The sequence below is a fragment of the Oenanthe melanoleuca genome, chromosome 9 (genome assembly GCF_029582105.1).
Source record: "Oenanthe melanoleuca isolate GR-GAL-2019-014 chromosome 9, OMel1.0, whole genome shotgun sequence".
NCBI lineage: Eukaryota > Metazoa > Chordata > Aves > Passeriformes > Muscicapidae > Oenanthe > Oenanthe melanoleuca.
The window spans coordinates 3,835,802-3,858,684 of NC_079343.1; the positions used below are offsets into that span (position 1 = coordinate 3,835,802).

Here is a 22,883-nt window from a genome sequence, read left to right on the forward strand (position 1 = left end):
TGCGCGGGGGGCTCCCGCGCCGCCCGGGGGCGGGGCTTGGGGCGGGGCGGCTCCGCCCCCTCCCCCGGCCGTGCGCGCGCGGGAGCGGAGCCCGGAGCTGGCGGCTGAGGGAGGCGCGAACCGAGCGGCGCTGAGGTGAGCGGGGGGCCCTGCCCGGCCCGGCCCTGCCCTGAGGGAGTGCGGGCTCCCCGTGCCCGCCGGCAAAGGCACCGCGGATGAGGGGAGGCGGCGGGCAGGAGCGCTGGGGAAGGGTCTGTCCCTTTCAGCCGCGCAGCCCCCCCGGAGCTGAGGGGCTCGGTTGAGGTTTGGGTGATGCCGGTGAGGAGGGAGCGGGGCGATGGGCGCTGCCGGGCAGTGAGCGCCCTGCCGCCCGCCCAGCGCGGGACCGGATGCTCGTGTGGGCCGCCATGGGACCCCCGGGCGGGGGCCCTCCCACAGCGTGTAAGGCTTCTGAACACACTCACGTAGAAAACTCCAGCTGCCCTGTTGAAACTAGAGGGTGAGGAACATGACCGACAGCTCCCGAGGAAAATCTGGGATGCCTCGAGGCAGCCGAACCCTTAGCAACCCATGCGATGCCCTGGGCTCGGGGCCTCCTGCCCGTGTGGGAGCGCTCAGACCTGACGGGATCGCTGTGGGGAAGATCATCCGTGAAAGATTTCTGTTCTCGGTCCGTGTGTTAAAATATAATGTAGCTGTAGCCGTCTGCATAACTCTGCTCGCTGCTTCGTTTCTCGGTAGCTGTGAGAAACTTTCCCCTGTTCTTAGCCTGCCTCTGAGGAATAGTTGGGTGACAGACAAGTCTCACAAATTAAAAGAATGTTCCTCTGTGTTCCAGCAGGATCTAGTTTTGTTTGGCATTGAAAACCTCTCATGGAGAATGCTTAAGCAGGAATCAATGACTGTGGAGGAAGCACTCTTGGAAGGAAGAGTTGCTGTCAGAGCAATCTTACATGATAAAAGGCTCACGGATAAGTTCTTCACTAGCTGAATACATCAGAGGTCATAGACATGGACAGACATACAGATGTTGCAGATACTAGATTTTATTTTTATCTTGCAATTTCACTTGAGAACCATGTTTTCCAGTTTTCATTTTGTGTCAGTAACCAGGGTGCCAGATTTTTCTCAGCAAATTTGGCTTCATGAGAAAGGACACCAAATTGCTTCAATGTTTGACCTCTTCAGCCTGTAACTCCCATCAAACCCAAATGAAGTTAAAATTGTGCAAATATACACCTAGTAGGTTTGAAAAGAAAATCATCCCCACATTGAAACAACTTTACCTTGTGCCTGACACAAAAAGTTGGGCTTCTGCTGTCTAACACGGGGCAGTTTCTTTTGATTCCAAGATGTCTCTTTGCTGGGAGGGACAGACTGAAGGGTGCTGCAAACTGAAGCAGTTTGGTGTAATTTCACACGAAGCTGAATTTGCTGATAAGATCTCTTGGAAGATGGAAAGAATCAGGTAGGGATAATTTCAAATCCGTGGAATTAAAGTGTGAGTGAGCTGGGTAAGAGGTGACTGTGGGCTTTGGGAGAGGGAACAGATAACCTTGTGGTAAGAGTGAGCCAGGGGAGGAACTGAAAGGGGAATTGCAGATACAGCATATGCTGACATTTTTATGCTGCCACAGTAAATCACACAATCTCTTGAAATCATGCAAGTTAGTGGTTGGTGAGTCTTTGTTAAGAGGCTTTTTTGCATAGATAAATCTTTAAGTTTGTTTTTTTTTGTGCCTGTTGTATATTTCCCATATGGAAATCGTATATTGGTAAACAGAAGGTAGAATGACTGAGTTTTCAAACATCTAGATAAAAGAGGAAGAGAAAAAGTTTCATTTTGAAGCTGTTAGCTCTTTACAAAACACTTGAACATGGATGGAAATGTTGAGGAGAAAGAGGCTTGAAAAGAAAAGTAATACATGAGTTAGGGTTTTTTTGTTTTTTTTTTTTTTTGCTTTGAAGAAACTTTCCCCTAAAGAGCAAGGTGTCTTTTAGCAAGGTGTTTGGTTTGGTTAGCTTCTGGAAAGGATGTGGGCTTTCAGGGCTTCAGAATGGTTTGTCACACATCTGGTGCCTTCAGCACCCCACATTCAGGTTGCTCTAATTTGTTGTCTGTTTATAGGAGCAACAGTAGCTAAAAATTCTGCCCCTTGTTAGTACAGAAGAGTTAAATACTTGTCCTTTGTGAAGATGTTGACACTGTTTCAGAATCTGGCATCCAGTCAGGGATGCTCCTTCTTCAATTTAGTGTGCAACAGCAGATATTACACTGGTTTGTGGGTGAGTTTTTTCCTCATACAATTTTTAATAAGCTGAAAAACATTTTTTTTTTTTTTCAGATTTTTTCCTGTCCTTCCCTAAAAATGTCCAAGGTATGAATAACATTTCTGTCTTCCAATGTAATAATATGAAACAATATTTTTTTGTTTTTAAATATTTATCTTCAATGACAAGTTGTGCAACTTATATCTGTTTGATGCTGAAGGGTGTTCTAAATTTACTGTCTATAAGAGACATAGTATTGAAAGATGAGGGATGTAAAACATAGATTGAAGGAGTTTTATGCAAGTATGAATCTCTACAGTTAACTAATACTCTTGGGAGGATTTAATTTTGGTAAGAGTTGTATAAAAATTCCCTGGTGCATCTTGATTGAAACTTCATTTCTGCCATTTTGTTTTGAGCAGGCATCGTTTCAGAAAATGGTGTTTAGATTTAATTTCTTTCTTTAACAATAGAACAGACTGTTTTTCCAATGAAATCCTTAATTTAAGATATTGTAACCTAAAATATTATTGTTGTGCTGGGATTCATCTAGTTCTTGGACCCCAGCATTTGATATAATGAGTAAAATTTCCATGTTGGCATTTTGAGTGAAATGAATGATAAAGGGTGCTTGAATAATGTATTTGAAGAGGGAACTAAAGATGTAAAGATTTCTCTGCTGTATTCTTTGCATGTGCTAAAAATAGATCAGAAATGTTCATCTTTTTATTCAAGTCCATAGAAATCTATTTTATTTTAACTGTGTGTGAAGACTGTTCAAAAAAGTGATTCGTGCCCACAATTCAGACTTTGTCATACTTTGATAATTATTTGGGATTTTGTTTCTGTTTTACTCAGGATGATCTTGGCTGAATAGCTGAACAAGTGAAGTTTTGTTTTTTAAGCTTTAGGTCAATGTAGTTGTTCTGTACTTCTTTATGAAACTGTTGAGTAGCAGGAACTTCTGAGTAGTTTCCTCTCTGTCATGTAGCTTCAAAACTTTTGAGATAAGTGGGGAAAGCAGTTATACAAACTAGTAAATCTTGAGTGGTTGCTTATTATTGTCTTTTTTATTTTTTTATTTGACTTTTAGCAACAGCCTGCTCAATTTACCAACCCAGAAACTCCAGGCTATGTTGGATTTGCAAACCTTCCCAATCAGGTTCACCGAAAATCTGTGAAAAAGGGGTTTGAATTTACTCTTATGGTGGTTGGTAAGGAAGCATTTTATAGTTTTTCTCACAATTAGTATTTGCTCACAGGGGATTTGAAACTAAAACAAATACTTGCACTATTCTAAGACTTCACCTTGCATCAATAACTTTCCTGTACTCTTGCATTTAGCTTTCTTTTATATCTTATTGATTTTTGCAGCAGTTGTTTACCACATTACAAGCCATGATTGAATACATTAATAACTTTGTGTGTGAAGAAATTATACTGTGCACTCCAGCAATCATTCCTTCCTTCCTTCTCCCCTGTCTCACAGGATTACAGCACTGCATTTAAAATGTAATTTAAAACTGGTTTTGCATTTGAATACAATCTTAGTTCACTTGTGTGTTTTGATTAAGAGACTAGTATTAAGGAGACCATTCTATTTAAAATGTTGTTTATGCTTCTTTAGTTCAAAAGAATCTGAACCCTAGTCTTTTCAACCCTTACAAATACTCTTATAAAAGAGTGAGAAAAACTGAGAATTGGACCAGTTGGTTTTGATGTGAGCTGTTACTTTTTACTTTGATCATGATTGTATGTTGGCAGTTGTAATCTGAAGTGTTACTCTATTGGATAATTCCTTGGGAGTCTGTGTTGGCATCTGGAATAGAAAGAAAAATCTGATGTCTGCAGAAATACCTTGATCCTTTGAGAAATCAGTTGCTATTCTTGAAAATGAAATCATTTCCCAAATCAGGCTTGGGTGTCTTCTGTGTCTCTCTGTTTGTGAGCCATAATTTGTGAGTTTTGGTGTTTGAACACTGTAATTCTTGCTTTTAAATAGGCTTTCACAAAAAGTACCCTAATAGAATTAGGCTTTTCATTACCTGGCACCACAGGAAATAAATCCCATTTGTGTGCTAGATTTGCCTAAGTGATCACAGTGGGAATGTGCAGGAGAGGTGAGATAGTGAGATAGGAGGTGTTTAACTTCTTAATTGTTTTGGATTTCAGTAGTTACAGGGAGAGTCTATCCTCAAACCTTTCATTAGTTTTCCCAAATGACAACCCTAGCACTGCTTTTGTCCTACTTCTGTATTTTCTTCTTCAGTGTTGGACAGAGTTTGCCCTTATCATTGTCTTCCTAGAATTTTATCATAGTTTTTTTACTGATCTTTGATTTGATTTGGATGATATCATAAAGGATATCTCATAAAATCTAAGAGTAAAACCAAACTATAAGTAGCTGCTTCAAATCCTGCTGTCTGCTGTAATTCTTCAGAATTTACTGTTCAGTGATCCTAAAAGTGTTTGAGAAAGAAAAGATGTGCTTTCTCTACTGCAGCTAAACTTAACTTCCAGATCTCTTTGAATTCTAATTGCAAATAGTGCCACAGAAACAGTTTTGAAAGAAAGCAATGTAAAGTTATACAGACCAACAGTTGTTTCTAGCCTCTTTTAAAATAGAAGTAGAGGGGAAATTACATGTTGTAAGAGTAACAGAAAGGCAATTAATCCACCCATGTTGCAGCAAAAATTTACAGTTGTTGCCTTCCAGTAGTTTAAGAGATAAATAATAAAAAATAAATAAATAAATAAATAATACTAAAGGGAAAACTACAGGAAGAGGATTTGGAAACAAATAATTTCATTGAAAATTTGGAGTGGTATTTTAAGATACACTCGCAGAGGGAGGCAGCTGATGTAAGATAAAATAAACTGTGCTTTAAATTGTTGATTATTTCAACAGTTTGGAATGTGAATTCTTTCTCTTCAAATATGCATGGAGTTTAAGCATGTTCTCTGGTGGGCTGTGTCACAGTGCCTCTTTTGAACTATCATTCTTCATTAAGTTGCCATCCTTCTTCATTTCTGAGCAGGATAATACTTTAAAGATGCCTATGCTGACAGAATCCTAATCAATGATTTTGCTTTTTCACACAGCTTTTGGTTATTTTCTTTTCTTGCTCTTGTTTGCTGTGGTATCTGAAAGTATGAGCTGGAGTTTATAAAAATTTGGCTGCTTGGCTGTGTTTCTCCCAAAGAAATCCCAGACACTTGTATTTATTTTTATGTTCATTCTCATTATTAAGCTATGACTTCATCTAAATAATTATTTCACCTAAGAGTCACTAAACTACTGTAGCCAATGTAATCATTGACAGTAACTATGAAAACTGATTTGGTTTATGAGTAATATTTACCCATACTGAAACTGGAATGTGGCATTGGATGAAATCATACTTTTTGCTTTGGCTGAGATGTTTCCATGTGACTGTTGAGTTTCTCTGGGTACATGTCGCCTTCACTGGTGAAAGCTGCACTGGTACAATCTGATCCTGAAAGCTGCATTCTATAACAATATAAAAAATACATTCTATTTAAAACTGGCGGCTCCTACTCAAATCTTCATTTTAAAACAATTTCTATCCTTTTTTCTGATGTTTTTGTCAGATTCATATTGCAGAATAGTCTGTGTTACTCAGAGATTCTGTGGCCCATCATTTTTAACATCTAATTTTTAAATTTAATCCTATCAACACCTGAAATAAAACTAAAGTTCTAGAAAAAGATCTCTTCAGTGAACTCAAGTACTCAACATTTGAAGTTGCTGGTTTTTTTTATGCTGTGAACATTTGTTCTGATTAAAATCTTGAGCTTTAGCTCATTAGTTGACCTCTGTATTTTCCTCATGGCCGTCAGTGTCTCTAGAAGAAAAATATATTTATGGTGAAATTTGCTAATCCTCAAATTCATCAGTATAAAAAAATTTCTCAGTGGCCATATGACTCTTGCTTTGAATTCTTGCTTGCCATATTGGCATAAAAAACAGAAATAAATCCCACTTCATGATGCCTGGCTGTACAGAGGTTCAGCAATGCATTTTTCATTGTTTAAATTGATGTTAAAGCCTTGACAGGATATAGCTTCTCACTGGGTATGATATTTCTGGAGTGATAACAGAAAAGCTTGTCTTAAAAAATCAGGAGACATGAAATGGGAAATGTAAAATCTGAATGGGTCACAACTCCACTTGACTGGCAGCATTAATTACAAATCATCCGTGAAAATTCTGGGAAAGTGCATTACAAAGACAAGATGTAAAAATTATTTTTCAGCCTTTTTGTGCAAACTTGGCTAGTCCAAAATCAGTTGTAAAGTTGTAAATTTTGAATTTGAAAGCAATATGAAAAAAATGTATAGTCAGATAATACTGTCAGATACTCTTGAAATTATTTATGTAAATATGTTGAATGTATCTTTATACTGAATTACAGGTGAATCTGGATTAGGAAAATCTACATTAATAAACAGCCTCTTCCTGACAGATCTCTACCCAGAAAGGATAATCCCAGGAGCTGCTGGTAAATACATCTTTGCTCAATGGTTTTTGGAAGTTGAATGTTTTTATCTTTGAATTTTGTTAACAGCCAGCAGTGATTTCTAGCTGCAATAGTTTTTAATGTATTTCCTGACACTAGAGCTGTTTGATAAAACCATTTTCCTCTGCACCCAGAATGTCTATCAAGTCTTTGTTATTTAGTGCTTGGGTGTATTCATATTAGCATATAGAAATTTGATCCCTTCTTTTGCTTAAAAACAGTCATTGTGTCACAGTACAATAAATAATCAACTAAAACAATCAGGGAATTTATTTAGTTTTTAATCTGTTGCAATTGTAAACATATTAATTATTTATACCTGCTTGCACCTTAATTCATTTGCTTTGGATTGATATTTAGTGAATGAGAACTTCACTTCCTGTTCTTTATTTCCGTGTCCTGTTTTTATTCTGTTAATCAAGATATGCAGTAAAAGAGAATATTGTAATAAAATAAAAGATGCAATTTTTCTCTTTTTGCTACCTGTTGAATTACTTGCTTCAATGGTTTTATGATTACTTATAACTTCCAGCCTTAGGAAAAAAATCCGTTGCATATAATTTTATATTGTTCTCCAATTACTTATGGTTTTTGTCTTAATTTCTGTATTATTTTTAAGAAAAGTATGAAATCTCATACAGTCCTCTAATAACATCTGAAGAATTTATGTACTGAGCCTTTTTGTTATCAGGCCTTAGAATGTAATCGATAGAATAATATTTATGCTGTCAATGAGCTTATCTCAGAATGACATTGTCTTACAAGCTGGATTGTGGAAGATGGAGTTTGTTGTCTTTCAGATAAGATTGAACGCACTGTGCAGATCGAAGCCTCAACAGTTGAAATTGAAGAGAGGGGTGTGAAACTGCGGCTGACGGTTGTGGATACGCCGGGATACGGGGATGCCATCAATTGTCGAGACTGGTACGTGCACAGAGAATCCCTCTTGGTCTGCCTGTGCAGACTCACAAAGATTTCTGTCCTGGTTTGAAAGACAGGTGTCTGCTAAGAAAGGCAGCAGCCTCTCTTTGAAATGGAGGATGTAATTCCCCTCCCTCCAAATTATTATAATTTTGAAATTAAGGGGCTCTCAGTCAAAGATGTGGGAAATAGGAATAACAATTCTTTACTAGGAAAATTAAAATAGATATACAGTATTACAAAGAACAAACCCAAAACACTGACAGTCAGAATACAACCTGACACCCCATCAGTCAGTCAGGGTGTTGGTACAGTCCCATTCAATGGTGGCTGCATCCTCCTGCAGTGGCAGATGTGGTTCAGCTGGAGCAGTGCTCCTGGAGAAGGTGCAGTTTTCCTCTGAAGGTCCAGTGATGATGTGGAAAGGTCCAATTTTCCTCTAGAATCCAGTGGAAAAAAGCTGTTTTGGTGTTCCAAAGCTCAGATTTTATCTATATAGGAAATGTTTGGCTCTTCCCCCTGGGTGGAGCATCTCCCAATGGGATGATGTAATTTTATCAGTCATGCAGTGGGACTCAATGGCCATTAACAGGAGATATATCCCTGGAGGAAGGATGGATTGTGGAAAAGATAAAGATGACTGCCCTACCTTGTTTTAACAGATGGCTCATTAGCAGAGAATATCTCCCATGGAGATAAGGGTCACTGCCTCACTGGGTTTTAACAGATGGTGATAGAATACATACTTTTGGTCACATCCTGTATTGCAACCTAAGACAATTTACCTGTCCTGAAGGGTGAAAGTGTGGTGTGTCCGTGAAATGCTGAATTTGAGGTGGGCTTTTATGTTTTCGGATTTTGAGGAAGCTTCATTTCAGTGATATGAATTAATTCTGATACATGAGGCATCTATAACTTCGACACAACTCGAAATAAATTTTGCTGCACTTTTATTTTTCTTTGTTAACTTCCATTTTGCTTGAAAGAATTTTAAGTGAACAGTAACCTTGACTCTCAATAATACTCTGAGAAAGTAAATAATCTACTCTTCAATCCAAAAATCCACCCCTAGATCTTGTCCACATTCACTTGAGCATTCTCAGATTCTGTGGCTAATTTTTAAGTGCTTTTCATCATCTTAGATTTTGTTTGGTTGGTTGTTTTGTTGTTTTGGGTTTTTTTTACAAATTTACATTATAGTAAATACTGGGAAGGAATCTTGAGGTCAATAGCAATCAGTTTTCAATGGTAATCCCTTTGCCCATCTCTCTCAAACCCCTGAACCTCAAGGTAATCTCTGGCTTTCCCCATAATTTTGGAAATTAAATTTCCAATAAAGTGAAATTCAAGTTCAAGACCACATGTCCTGTCCTGGCAAGCCCAAGGGCTACTGCATGAATAATCTCATGTTTCATTTGTTCAAAAGCTTGCTGTTGTTCAGGACTCCACTTGAAATCATTCTTTTTCTGCATTACATGATAGAGAGACCTTACAATCTGATTGTACTCTGGAATATTCACCTTACAAAAACCCACATCACCTGGGAAAACCTGAGCTTCATTCCTGCTGTTTGCTGAGGACAGAGCTGCTGTTTTGTTGACCACATCCACTGGAGTCTGACGTTGCCTTTTTTGCCATTTTACTCCTAAAAAGTGAATTTCCTGGGCACGTCCCTTGGCCTTTGTTTTATGGCAAAACCAGCCAACAGGAAGATCTAGATTATCTTCTCCCCTTGCTCAAAAACTTCCTCTGCTGTGTATGACAATGATGTCATCAATGTACTGCAGATGTTCTGAAGCCTTGCACTTCAGAAGTAACATCAGCCCTTCTGTTTTGTCTGAGAACATGCCCACTGGAAACTGGAGCTGTGTTTATGCTTGAAGAATTTCCTGTGGTAGTTGTACTTCCTCTCAACTCCTGCACCCATGCTGCTGAGGCAGTGGTTGGTTTTCTATCCTACTTCCTCTTGTCTTTTCTGTGATCATGCAGGTAAAACCACAGGTTACCTCGTGGTGTATATCCTGTCTCTTGAGGATGGGGGTGTTTGCTCCCAATAGCAGAGACTGGCCTGTACTGGTGGAGTATGGAACATTTCCTCTTTAGTTTGCTCCAGTTTTTCAACTCTGTTCTCCATGTTAGAGGGTCTTCCCACAGCTGAGGTGCAGATTGGTAAGGAAGAAAAAAAATTATATTCATGTTGCCAGAGTTGTGTCACCTGAAGCACTGTTTGCTCTCCTTTCATTGATGACAATGCCAATGAGTTGGCGTACAACAGTGGTGTGCTCTGTACAGACTTCTGCCACATGGGTTGTGTACAGTGGACCTCATCTGGGTCTACAGGGCACTGATGGTTATTTGGACCTCTATAGATTGCCTCCAGCACAGTTCTCTCAGGTACTGGATACTTTTCTCCATGGTCTTCCATCTGTCTGGTCACTCCATTTGATCATCCTTGAGAGAATACCTTTCCCTCAGGCTTGACAGAAGTTGCCAGCAGAGCTGCGTGTTTCTGTTCTCTTCCCAATCCTCTTGTCAATGTCCACATCCCAGGACAGGGATCCCAGTTGCTTGGCTTGGTTACATATGGTGGCCCACAATATCCTGGTATCAGAGCAGCCAGGTTGCAAGGGTCTCCCCCAAATGGCAGCTGAAATATTTTCACATATCTTGCAGCTCACCAGAGATAGCTATTGGGTGATTATCTCTGGCCCTGCCTCTTCCTCCTGCTGTGAGGGCCCTGCTTCCTCTTCATCCTTCACTAAGCAAACTGATTTGGTCTTGGATTTCTTCTGTGTAGGGGCAGCTGTTTGTGGCACAGGTTGTGACAGTGGTTCAGCTGCAGTTGGAATGGCCATGGTGCCTGTTGCTCTGCTTTCCTCCTCCTCGCCTAAGGATGCTCTCTAGTCAGGAGTAGTGTCTAGTAAATAAAAGCCAAGGCTCAGCACACTGCAATAAGTTGCTTCTCTCTGGAGTTGCCCCCTTCTGTTGATCTGGGCCAGAACCAGGACACCAGTGGACAAAAAAGTTAGATATGAGCAGGTAGTCCCTGAAAGCCATTAGTATCCTTGGGCTGCATCAAAAGCAGTGTGGCCAGCAGGTTGAGGGAGGGAGTTCTGCCCCACTCCTGTGAGACCTGCATCCAGCTCTGGGGCTCTAGCACATGACAGATGTGGATCTATTGGAGCAGGTGCAAAGAAAATGGGCTAGAGCAACAGTAAAGAGAGACTGGGAGAGTTGGGGTTCCATCTGAAAAAGAGAAGACTCTAGGGAGACCTTACTGAGGCCTTAAACTATATCAAAGGGGCTCTCAGGAAACATGGAAGGAGACTTAATACCAGGGCCTGTAGTAGTAGAGCAAGGGGCAAAGGTTTGAAACTGAGAGTAGATTTAGGTTGGATGTAGAAGAGGCTTTTTTGCAGTGATGGTGTTGAGGCCCCTGGCAAAGGCCCAGAGAAGCTGTGGCTGCCCCATCCCTGGAAGTGTTCAAGGCCAGGCTGGATGACACTTAGAGCACGCTGGTCTAGTGGAAGATACCCATGACAGTAGCTTGGAAATAGGTGATCTTTGGAAATAGGTGATCTTTAATAGTCTCTTCCAAATCATTTATGATTTAAAATCAGTTTGGAACAAGAACCTTAACATGTCTTGAAAATGTGTGGTTAATGTTAATTAAGATATAAACACAAACTCAAGGGAAATTTGTTGTAGAACTCAGGTTTTATCTTTATATATATAACAAGCTACTATGCGTATTTTTATATATATACACACACACACATATATATATATGTAAAATATGCATAGTAGCTTGTTATTCTAGAATTCAATTAAAATTTTAAGATATGTGCTCTTCTATTTTCCCTGTTTTATAGAATCAGTAAATGAATTTTAATTAATCACAAGATTGGTGTATCAAAGGGTATCTTAGAAGTTTAATATTACCTTTGAGAGCCCTAAAATTGTGGACCATTTAGTGATTCCTCAAATCCATGTTTGTTTTGCAGTTTTAAGACCATAATCTCTTACATTGATGAGCAGTTTGAGCGATACCTGCATGATGAGAGTGGATTGAACAGAAGGCATATCATAGATAATCGAGTTCATTGCTGTTTCTATTTCATTTCACCATTTGGTCATGGGTAGGTGTTTCTCTGTCTTTTTTTTTTTTTTTTTTTTTTTTGTTTTAGAGACTTGTTTTGTGCCTGTTGACTTAAATTTTCAGAATCAGATTGCCATTACTTAAGCAACTGCTGACATTAATTGTTCTTTCTGTGTAAAGAGACAATTTTTTATGTTGAAGTGAAAATAAATTGCTAATTTAGAGTAAAGATAAATAATTTTTTTTTTTAATTTTTTTTTTTTTTAATTTTAGCCTTAAGCCTCTGGATGTTGAGTTTATGAAGGCCATACACAACAAAGTTAACATTGTACCAGTGATTGCAAAAGCTGATACACTTTCTCTGAAAGAGAGAGAGAGACTAAAGAAAAGGGTGAGTGTTTTTCTGGCTTGCAGAAATGTGTTGTGCTTTGGTTGTAGCAGTACAGTGGCTGAAGAGAGGGGCATTCTCATTAAACTTAGTCTGTCCTAGCTGAGGGGAAAAATAATCTCATGCACAGTGTAGCATCACTTAATATGTAGTTTGATATCTTGTAAATTTTATTATGTGTTTAACTGAGAAATTGTCCTTAGAATGTTGTTTGCAAAATAGCAGTCTGGCTGCATCTACAATTAGATTATAAGTGAATTGTGAAACTTTGGAAAAATATTTAAATACATTTGCTGATGGCAATTGCTCTGGTATCTGCTTCATCAGTCCCAAAGCAGAGATAGTATCTACATATAGAGTGTGCATATGTATGTTTTTTGGGTTTTTTTTACCCAATCAGAATTCTGATGGTTAAAAAATGGGATTTTCAGAGATGTTTCTGATTTTGAGGTTGTTTTTCTTCCCCTGTGTCACTCCTTCTAAAGCATTCCAGCCCTGTCTTCCAGAGGCAAGACCTCTGAACACATTCAGTCATGCAGGACTTGATGCTATATTTGCTGAGAGGAGGTGGGATTCAAGAAAACATCATGAGCTAATAACAGCTATGAAGTTTAGAAAGAATTGTTAGAATTAACTTGTCAAAGGCATGCTCCAGTCTTAGCTCTTGCATTGGAAACTTTATGACTTTTGTCAGTTATTCTGAAAATCGTTATAGCTGTTTTACCCAATCTGGAATAAAAATAGATGCTTTATATATAGTATACTCTAGCAGGTATATTTAGAGTGCTAGAATTCTGGAGAAATAAAGATTTTTCTTTGTTAGAGCAAAATTTGGGGTCTATGGCAAATGGATTCCTACTGCAGATACCATTACTGGCAGTCAAGAAGAAAAAAGTGTTTGTTGTGTCTATATATCAGTTTTTCAAACACTCCCACCCCAAGTAGTAGTTCAGAGGTAGGAGCAAGGAGGTTAAGCTGTAGAAAGCAAGTATGACTTCTGAGTCAATACTTTTATTACCAAAAATTGCAAAGATTTAGCAAAATACAGATTCCACCAAGGACAGTGTTTTGGTAAACACTGTTGTTTGTCTGAAAGTCTGTGGCAAGTAGTTGTTGAATATCATGAAGAAATCTGGTATTTAAAACCAAATCCTTGTTGAGCAATTTGGATCAGTAAGATAAATCCAGATTTCTTAAGAGACTGTGTATTAAGTAATTTTATGATAAGATTTAGAAGTACTGATTCTGCATGTACATTATATCGATTTCTTTTATTGCAAATCTCAGATTCTGGATGAAATAGAAGAGCATGGCATCAAGATTTATCACCTGCCTGATGCTGAATCAGATGAAGATGAAGATTTTAAAGAGCAGACCAGACTCCTGAAGGTATGACTGCTTTAATAGGTTATATAAGTAGATAATATATTGTATTTTTCCAGACTGCTCAGATGGCTTTAGAGCAAGATGTGCAATGCAATCTGGAGTGAGTCACTCTGTCTCTGCCCAGGCTTCTCTAGCTTGGAAGATGGTGGCAGCAGTTACTTTGATTTATTTTACACCTTTAATTTAAAAGAATTATGAACTTACTGCCATAATGTGCAGTGCTAAGCAGAACAAGAGTTGTTCTTGGAGTTGTTTGTCCTGGTTCATTATAAGTAACTTCTGCACTTTTGGCTTTCAGGCCAGCATTCCATTTTGTGTAGTGGGGTCCAATCAACTCATTGAAGCAAAAGGTAAAAAAGTCAGAGGTCGGCTCTACCCATGGGGTGTAGTTGAAGTGGAGAATCCAGAGCATAATGACTTCCTGAAGCTGAGGACCATGTTAATGTAAGTTAGAAAATTCCAATTAAATAGTAGTTTAGACAACAATCATCAAGATATTCAAGCACTGCACTGGGGTGTGCAGCAGTTGTGAAATCCCAGGACACATTCAGAATTTGTGTGGGGAAGGCCATGAGCAGCCCTGACCTAGCTGAGCTAGGCCTAGTCAGGGGTTGGATCACACAGGATCCATAGGTTCTCTCCAATATGAATTACTTGGTGAAAATAATGATTTGTCTGATTCTTTTGTGGAATGTAGTGTTGTATTGCTACTCAGATCCTATGGAACATAAAACATGTTGTGCTTATTACAACGTGTCTACAAGTAGATACACTTGCAAGGAAGCAGGCTTGAAAAGTCCACTGGTTGTTTTTTCTCCTGGCCTTTGCTACTCTGTTTTGCCTGCTCAGATTCACCAAAGGCCTCGCCTAGCTTCTGTCAGGGCAGTCTCTGGGCTGGGGAGATCCCTCTGTGTTCTTTATTGCACCAATTTAACTGAAATTAACTTTTAAATTAGCATGCTAAGTGGGTGTGCATGCTGAGTACATTGATCCAAGACAGTGCTGAATGCCAGAGCTGCTTAAGCAAACTGATGTCACACAAGGATGTTTTATCTTTTAATTCCTTTTCTTCCTGCAGCACCCATATGCAGGACCTTCAGGAAGTGACCCAGGATCTTCACTATGAGAACTTCCGCTCTGAGAGGCTCAAACGAGGCAGCAGGTTGTCATCTCATGGTTACATGCTGCTTCTTCATCTTCTGAATTTGTATTTTTCTCTCTCTGTGTCTCACCTACCATTGCATTGCTAAGATTTGCTTAGACCAAGGGCAGTTCTGTAACTCCAGTCAACATCAGGTTCTGTTGACCAGCTTATGAAGAGTGTATAAAAAATATTTGGTAAATCTGAAGTGACAGTTGTGGAGTTAGGGAGTTGTGGGAATAGATCTGTGCTTTGGTCTGAGGCTTAGACCCAGTTGGTTTGGAATATTGAAGATACTAAGTAGGACAGATGTCTGTGATAAGTGTTGTCTTAAAAAATCTGCAAATTAGATCAGAGCTGATATCTTAAAAAGAGTTTGGGATTTTTTTTCAGAATTAACAACTGGAATATTAGGATTTGGCCTTTAAAAAGACATGATTTGTAATACTTTATTAACTATGACATGCATAAATAGTAGCAGTCACTGGGTAATGGCTGTTAGCCCTGTTTGGAGCTGAGTTGGGTAGGGCACAGCTTTCCTAGAAAGAGAACTGGGCAAAACACCCAATTTTTAAGTACAATAGCAAGGTCTGTAAAGTTGAATTGGTGAGTTGTGGGAAACTGTGTGTTTCCTGGTTGAGGTGTTTCAGCTGCATCTCTTCTTAAGGCCACTGGGGGGGCTCCGAATTGCACATTCTGGGGGTTTTGGGGCATTTTGCAAAAGTTTCCCCATCCTGCTGTTGACAGAGATTTTGTCACATGTCTGGTCAGTTTGCAGTAAAAGGAGTTTTACTTTTACAGTTTTACAATTTCCTGTCTGTAGCATTGGCCTACAGATAAATGATAAAATGCTCTTCTCCCCTGACTTTAAATCCTGCTTTCTGAAATTCAAGGTAAAAGTCCCCAAATGTCCCAAGTTCTGGCACCTCTCATCCAACCAAATGGTGTTGTACAAAGGCCTTAGAAGTAATGTGACCTAAGGTCATCCAATTTTTTGAGTATTTCAAGTTGCTGTTAAGTTGGGTGAGTGGAACTAAGACATGCTTTTGTATCTTTGCTAGTTAAGTGGCCCATATACCTTTGCTTCCATATTTCTGAAATGGTACTAGAATGTAGTTAGGTTACTGTAAGTGAGGGTAGATTTCATCTGAATTTATTTCAAGCTTAACTTCTGCTACCAGGAGTGCTTGACAGTAGGTGTTTGTTGGCTGTGCTCGCTAATGATCTCAGAGGTTTTGGGGCAGGGCAGATTTTTTTACAATGTATTTCTCTGTTAACTTTTTAACAAACACCAATTTGTTTGCTTTGCTTATTTGAAGGCACTTGCTTGATTAGATCCATTAGTAGATCTTCCCTGTTGTGACATGGAGTAGGAGAAAGCTATTAGCAAAGTGGTAGGAAATCTTGAATAAAGCCAGCTGGGAGGCAGTTGGTTCTCCGAAGTACCAAGTGATGCAATATCAGGAAATGGCCTCAAGTTGCACCAGGGAGGTTTGGATTGAATATTAGGAGAAATTTCCTCACAGAAAGGGTGTTTGTGCCCTGCACAGGCTGCCCAAGGGCAGTGGTGGAGCTGGCATCCTTGGGAGTCTTCAAACTGCTTGTGGATGTGTCACTGGGGGACATGGTTTAGTGGTGAACAAAATGCTGGGTTAATGCTTGGGCTCAGCACTCTTAGAATATTTTTCCAACCTTAATGATTTTATGTTTCTAACAATATTAATATTATTTTAGGAAAGTAGAAGATGAAGAAGTAAATAAAGACCAGATTCTGCTTGAGAAGGAAGCGGAAGTAAGATGACAGAACTTTTTATTCTTGTAATGGGAGAATTTTTGTTATTTTTCTGCTACTTCAGAACACATATTTATATGATCTTGGTAATTCATAAAGGAAAACCAGTTATATGGCAATATAAAGTTATTTAGGGTTCACTAAGAAAACAGGTTGAGGAGAGGTGAGAAGAGACTCAGGATTGGGATTTTGATGGAACCAGTGTAATCTGGTAAAACATGATTCCACTGTAGTGATCAGCAATGGATGTAACACACACCATATGGGCAAGGAGAACCATCCTCATGGGAGTAAGAGTTCTACAGTTAACAATTGCAGACTGGGACAAAGTCAGGTCAGCTCTGCAGCAAAAGAGGGAAATAAGAAGTGTTACAGAAATTCTCATTCTGCCACTATGACGGATTCATAATGTGTAGCTCTAATGCTGCTTTTCTTGTTCCTCTAACCTACAGAGGTTATAGATAGGCAAGACTAGAAAAACTGCAATGAGAAGCAAAACGTGGACAGAAAGGCTGAAGTGGGGACCTGAAGCAGGTCCTGTGCTAGGGTAGATGAGATTGATAGCCTTGCTGAGAAGTAGATGACAGAAAGGAGAGGGACTAACATGATCATAGATGGCAGGATGAATGGGAATCTTCTACACAAGCAAGAGGTCATGGTTAATGGATTAATAGATGGCTGATTTCAATTGAAAAAGATACTTCTAACAGTCTGTAAATTGTGGTATTCATTAGCATGGAATTTGCACATAGCAAGGTATTTTTGAGCAGCTGAGCTCAAAAATGCTGAGATGGGAGAGTTTGCTTTCTCCGTGAACATGCTTGCTAAATGCAAATGTGGAATTTTTTGGTTTGGCAAGCTCCAAAGGGGCAGATTCTAGATTTTGAGCACTGTGTAGATTTTGAGTACTTGGAGTGGACACCTAGCTGTGAGGCTCTTCCATGCACTTCCTAAGAGCTGGTACTGGAGAGAGGGCTGAGTTACATAAACTCCTTAATTTATCCCAGCACAAGCAGATACTCAGACTTCAACTGGTCATCTTAGTGAGATGTAACCAAGGGAAAATGAAAAGGGTTGTTTTTGCAAGCAATATGAAAAACAAGTATAGTGTAAACATTCTACAGGTTTAACTTTATTGTTAAGCTTAACAGTTTCATTTGAGCTTACAGTGTAAGTGCACAAAGACACCGAAAATTATTTCCATAGTGAGGTTGACTTGCCACCTGTCAGAGTTGAGTGCAATAAAAGGATTTAAGTAATGTATGTTCAGCAGGATTCAATTAATCTTTGTAGGTGATTGACATACTTTTCTTGTGCTTAAATGTTTAATATGTTTAAATGAGCTTTGACAAAGTTTAATTTTGCTTAAGTCTCACTGGATGGTTTGCCTTTAATACTTGCTTCCACCTAGTCATCCCCAGCAAGGGAGCTGGGGAATAATCCTCACAATTTTATTTTTGATGACAGATACAGGAGTAGTTTGGAGGGACATAACCTGGCTGCTTTTCTTTCTGATAAACTTTAGTAAGTGTAAATGCTTGTTTTTATATATTTAACGTCAGAGGCTTCCATTTAGGGATGCTTAAAAATCCCATCCCACAGTACAATAATAAAGCCTCTTTATTTCAGGCAGTAAATGCCAGCCTCTTCAGTGATGAGGAGCAATAAAAGAAGATGCCACAACCTGAGATCAGTACCTGTCAGATAAAGAAAATGCAGATATGTGATCCTTCTTTAATAAAAACAAGTATTAGAGTGGTGACAGTGAAGAATTATGTTCTGGGGTGAGATTAGGCTACAGAATTCTTCTGTGCTGCTTTTCCAGCTCCGTCGCATGCAGGAGATGATTGCAAGAATGCAGGCACAGATGCAGATGCAGATGCAAAGTGGAGAAGCTGACAGCAGTGCAGTTCATGGGCACCACGTGTAAAGTCTTGGGTAAGATGCTGAAATAGCCACCTAAAGGACTTCTTCAGCTGTGCTCTAATGTGCTTGGTGTTAAGAAGTTTTGGGAAAATGTTAATAAGATGGGTTTCCATAGGTTTCAATCAATTTTAGTTTATAAGGATTAACTGGTGTTTGCAAAGTTAAATGGCTTGGAGTCAAACTAAACAGTATTGTGTGTTGTGTGTGTGTATATCTATATCTATATCTATATCTATATCTATATCTATATCTATATCTATATATCTATATATCTATATATCTATATATCTATATATCTATATATATATATATATATATATATATATATATATATATATATATATATATATATCTTTATGAAAATTTTCCAAAAAGTCAATAATATATACTGGTAAGAATTATGGAAGAAGTCTTTTAAATAGTTTAAACAGGTTTCTTAATCTCATGATGAAATCATTGTTTCCTTGTGACTTATAAAATATTTTAAGTTCTTTCAGGTTTCTCAATGTGAGAAGATCACTTGATCTGAAATGGTATTTTCCTGCCTTGTTTTCAGATGATTTTATTCCCTGACTCACAGGAGACCTGGAGCTGGATTGCAGTGGTGGAGGCAGAAAGGATGCCTCTTGCTTCCAGGTGGTCTGGAGCTTGCTGTAGAGTTTAATGTGGGACTGTTTTGTGGTAACATCTTGTGAGATGTATTTCATAACATGTAGTCAGTTGTTTTTTTTATATATTATACACATTTGACTTTTGTTTTCTTTAGTCCTTCTTATCTTGAGGTTATTTTAAATTTCCTACTAGGGATACAAAATAGTCATTGAAAGTTTTCTAGTCTGATAAGTATTAGATAATAATATTTTTTTAATATACCTTGTTAGCTCCCTGCTTTTAACTTTGTATTCCATTTAGAAATAAAGAGCTGTCAGTGATACCTTGTTCAGTGCCAGGCAACAGTCACCTCACTAAGGTTGCATCCCTGCAAGGTTAATTTTATAAATATTGCAGTGTTTACATGTGTGTGTGAGACTAGCAGCTCTGTTTCTGCTCAGAGCAGAGGATTTCCTTGGCCTCTGCAAAACATCAAATGAAAATTCAAGCATGTCTTGTGTCTTAGCAAAAGAAAGAAGAGGAAATGCCTCTGTGAGAGGCACACTGTATGTTACATGACAATCAGTATTTCTTTTAGATTTAACCTTGAGGGTTATTATTTTCCTAATATCTCTTACTCTATTGCAGCTAATTTTAAATAGTTTCTTGCTGGCCATCACAAATCACTTGTGCTGTTTTCTGGCATTATTGTAGCCAAATAAACTTGAATAAGACTGATTTTGTTGAACAAGGTAAACTCTGAAGAGTAGTTTTCTATGCATGGGTGTTTCCTATATCAAAAGGATAAGAAATTCTATAATTCTTAAGAAGTATTTTCATACTATTTTTAGAGCATGGCAAACTCTTACATGTAATAAAAATATATATTAGCAGACTTCTTTTCTTAAAAGTGACCTGTTCCTGACAGGATCAATGCAAACTGTATTTTAAGTTCTTGCTGCAGGATGGAGTCAGCAGTATTACTTCAGGAGCGACTCTGGTTTTTTTATTAGGCCACTAATTAGAAACTTTCTTAATCCTGGTGGCAAAGGAGACTGTTTTTAACTGGGCTGGACTTGTGCTGCAGATCATGCATTTGTGTTTGCAGCAAATAATCAATGTAGCACACAACTGCCCAGGTGGTGGCTCACAGGGCAAGCAGTGACACACCCTGGGTTGTCTGCTGCTCCTGATAAAGTCAGCAATCAGATTTCTTCATCTGATCTAGCACAAAACATCCTTATCTGAGCAGCTAATAAACAGATTGATAGAATTGCAACTTCTTTTGGCTCTTGGAGCTCAGGTGCAGCTGTGACTTTTAGTATTTTGTTAGTGTTTCTTTGAAAAAAATAATAGAATTTCAATAGCTAATGTATCATTCCGGAGGTACTTCAGTGACTAGATTAAATATAAACCTGTTAATCAACTGAAATTTTTACCTGCCTGAAACTTCTGTTTTAATCTTTCTAAAAATGTGAAGTAAAACCCTGCATCATAGCCTTTACTGAGGAACTCTAGCTCTCTTTTCAAAAGTATGACTATCAAAGTTTGACACCACTCATTTGACCTTCCCTAAGCTTGACAAAAGTGAACATGAGAATCTTTTTGAATGCACAAAAGAGTTAAATCCCATTTTGTCAAATCTCTACATATAAAACTTGATGGAAAAACATGTGTTTCTAAATTGTTGAGCTGCTTTTTCAAAAGAAATTGTAGGACCAAAGTAATGTAGCAGCACTGTCAGAGAACACTCCACAACACCTTATTTATTTCTATTGCCATGAGCCTGTACTTGAAGAAAAACTGTGAAATGTAAAATGTCTGCACAGGGTCCTGATTGTACTTGTCACTCTTGCTGTGTGTATTGGGCTGATAGGTTTTTTTTCCTGTATTTTTAGCATGGGAACAAGAGCAGATTGTCCATTTCTTTAGTGCTGTTTGGTCACCATCTGTGAAATTATTTCAGGCAATGTGTGATTCTTTGGAATATTAACATGTCTATTGAAAGATTTGATCAGATAAAGTATTTCATGTGATTCTTAAGAAAAAAATAATTGATCTAAAAATTCAGCAGGAGAAATATATTTGTATGTTATTTTGTATTTAATGGGAAAAACCAAGTTTATGGCACTAGCCATTTTAGCTGCAATACTCAAGACAGGTGATTAATTGCTGCTTCTTCCCAAGTCCTTGGAACAATTGCTCATAGTGTGCCTGATGTCTCTGAAGGTCTATTTCCCCTTCACTTTTCTTGGGATGGTCTTGAATTGGTTTTGTGCTAAGGCATCTTTCTCTTTTCTTTTCTCAGAAAAGCTACTGGTAAAAAAAAAGATATGAGTAGCAGAAAGGCTTGGGGACAAAAGGTGGATTCTGTTTGGTGGCTTGCTGAACTGGCCACGGGTTTTTTTCTGTTACTGTGTTGTGACGGTTTTTATTTTAGCAGTAAAAATACTTTTGAATTTGCAGAACTTTATAGTTGATAGCAAAATTTACTTGTACTTGGTACAAAAACCTTCTATAATCTATGTACTACAACTAGCCAAAACTGTAATAAAAATTGCTAAAAAGCTATTTTGTGTTTATTATGATTCTTTGTTGTACTCAATATTAATTTGTGGTGATATGTTTGATTGTCCTGTTCCAGCCAGGACAGGGTGAATTTTTGCAGCAGCCAGAAAGGGCAGGGTTGGAGTAGCAGTGGGTGGGTTGGGCTCCATGGTAAACTTTTTTCCATATGAAGCCCTCTCTCTTTTGTATTCTTTTTGATATTTAATATGGTTGCTATTATTGTTCCTTTTCTTGTCTCATTGCATAACATTTTGTGCTTCCAGTTCTCCTCTCCATCCTGGTGCAGAAAAGAGGGAGAGGAAGAGAGAGTGTGATTGCAGCCTGGTTTGGAGTTTCAGTGGGAGCACTAAAGTGGGGCATACCATTCCTAAACCAGGATAGCCTTAATTCAGCCTCTGTTTGGGGGAAAAAGGGATGAATTAACACCAGAGGTGCCCAGAGCAGGTAGGAAACAGGTTTGATCCAAGCATTTTCTGTATTGGGTCACAATATTGCTTGGTCTGTCCACGTGGGTGTAGTGCCTAATTGCACATATTGCCATAGATGCTCCTCCTAGGGAGTTTTTTCCAGAGCAGAGAGAGCAATAAGGATTGCTTTGTTGCTATTTTGTGGGATGCCAGTTTATTACATGATAACATCAAGGGCAATGAGGGTCACTTGACAAGTATTCAGTGTTGCTATCCAGGGAGAATAGGGGAGGATGATTTTCCCCAGCTTTTCACCCTTTTTTCCTCCCTTAAGCCTGTTACAACAGCTTTTGAGAGTTTTGAATTCCCTTTGGATATTAAGGAAAACATGTTCTTATTGGTAAATCTGCTGGGTCTACTCAGAGGGCTACATATCATGTTGAGAGTCAGGACAGAGATTTCTAGGGAGGTCAGTTAGAGATCTGCCCCAAGGGTGAATAGACATGCATAGCATGGGAGAAAATGGTCCAAGTTTTGTGGAAATTCTATGTTACAGTGGTTTGGAAGGTCACCCCTAAAGAAGTACAGGACCCTGTTAAAGTGGCAGAATATCTGCAAGGAGAATGCTGTGGCAATTGCAGACAGGAGCAACTTACTGCAGTGTGCTGGGCCCTGGCTTTTATTTACAGGACACTGCTCCTCACTAGAGAGCACCCTCTGGTGAGGAGAAGGAAAGCAGAGCAGGTACCATGGCTGTCTTTAGACTCTCCCTTTCTTTGCTCCTTCCATTTGGGATCCTGCTCCCAGCATTTTTCTTGTATTTCATCCATTCTTTCAGGGCAGCATTTTTGT

General features: G+C 38.8%; 1 protein-coding gene across 1 annotated transcript; it reads left to right on the forward strand.

Moving 5' to 3' along the window:
* The first annotated feature begins 38 nt into the window (after positions 1 to 38).
* SEPTIN2 (septin 2) lies at positions 39 to 21,627 on the forward strand. The gene is made up of 13 exons (XM_056499245.1): positions 39 to 135; positions 2,346 to 2,378; positions 3,365 to 3,485; positions 6,708 to 6,794; positions 7,613 to 7,736; positions 11,738 to 11,872; positions 12,106 to 12,223; positions 13,508 to 13,609; positions 13,905 to 14,050; positions 14,685 to 14,768; positions 16,482 to 16,539; positions 18,365 to 18,477; positions 19,022 to 21,627. Exons 2-12 carry the CDS (start codon positions 2,370 to 2,372, stop codon positions 18,467 to 18,469), a joined length of 1,089 nt encoding a protein of 362 aa, XP_056355220.1. The 5' UTR covers positions 39 to 135; positions 2,346 to 2,369; the 3' UTR covers positions 18,470 to 18,477; positions 19,022 to 21,627.
* Positions 21,628 to 22,883: the final 1,256 nt, after the last annotated feature.

Excerpts from the sequence above, each read along its gene's own strand:
- SEPTIN2 (XM_056499245.1), top strand. Across the intron at positions 6,795-7,612 it reads GATAATCCCAGGAGCTGCTG|ATAAGATTGAACGCACTGTG; the intron begins GTAAATACATCT and ends GTTGTCTTTCAG. Across the intron at positions 11,873-12,105 it reads ATTTCACCATTTGGTCATGG|CCTTAAGCCTCTGGATGTTG; the intron begins GTAGGTGTTTCT and ends TTTTAATTTTAG.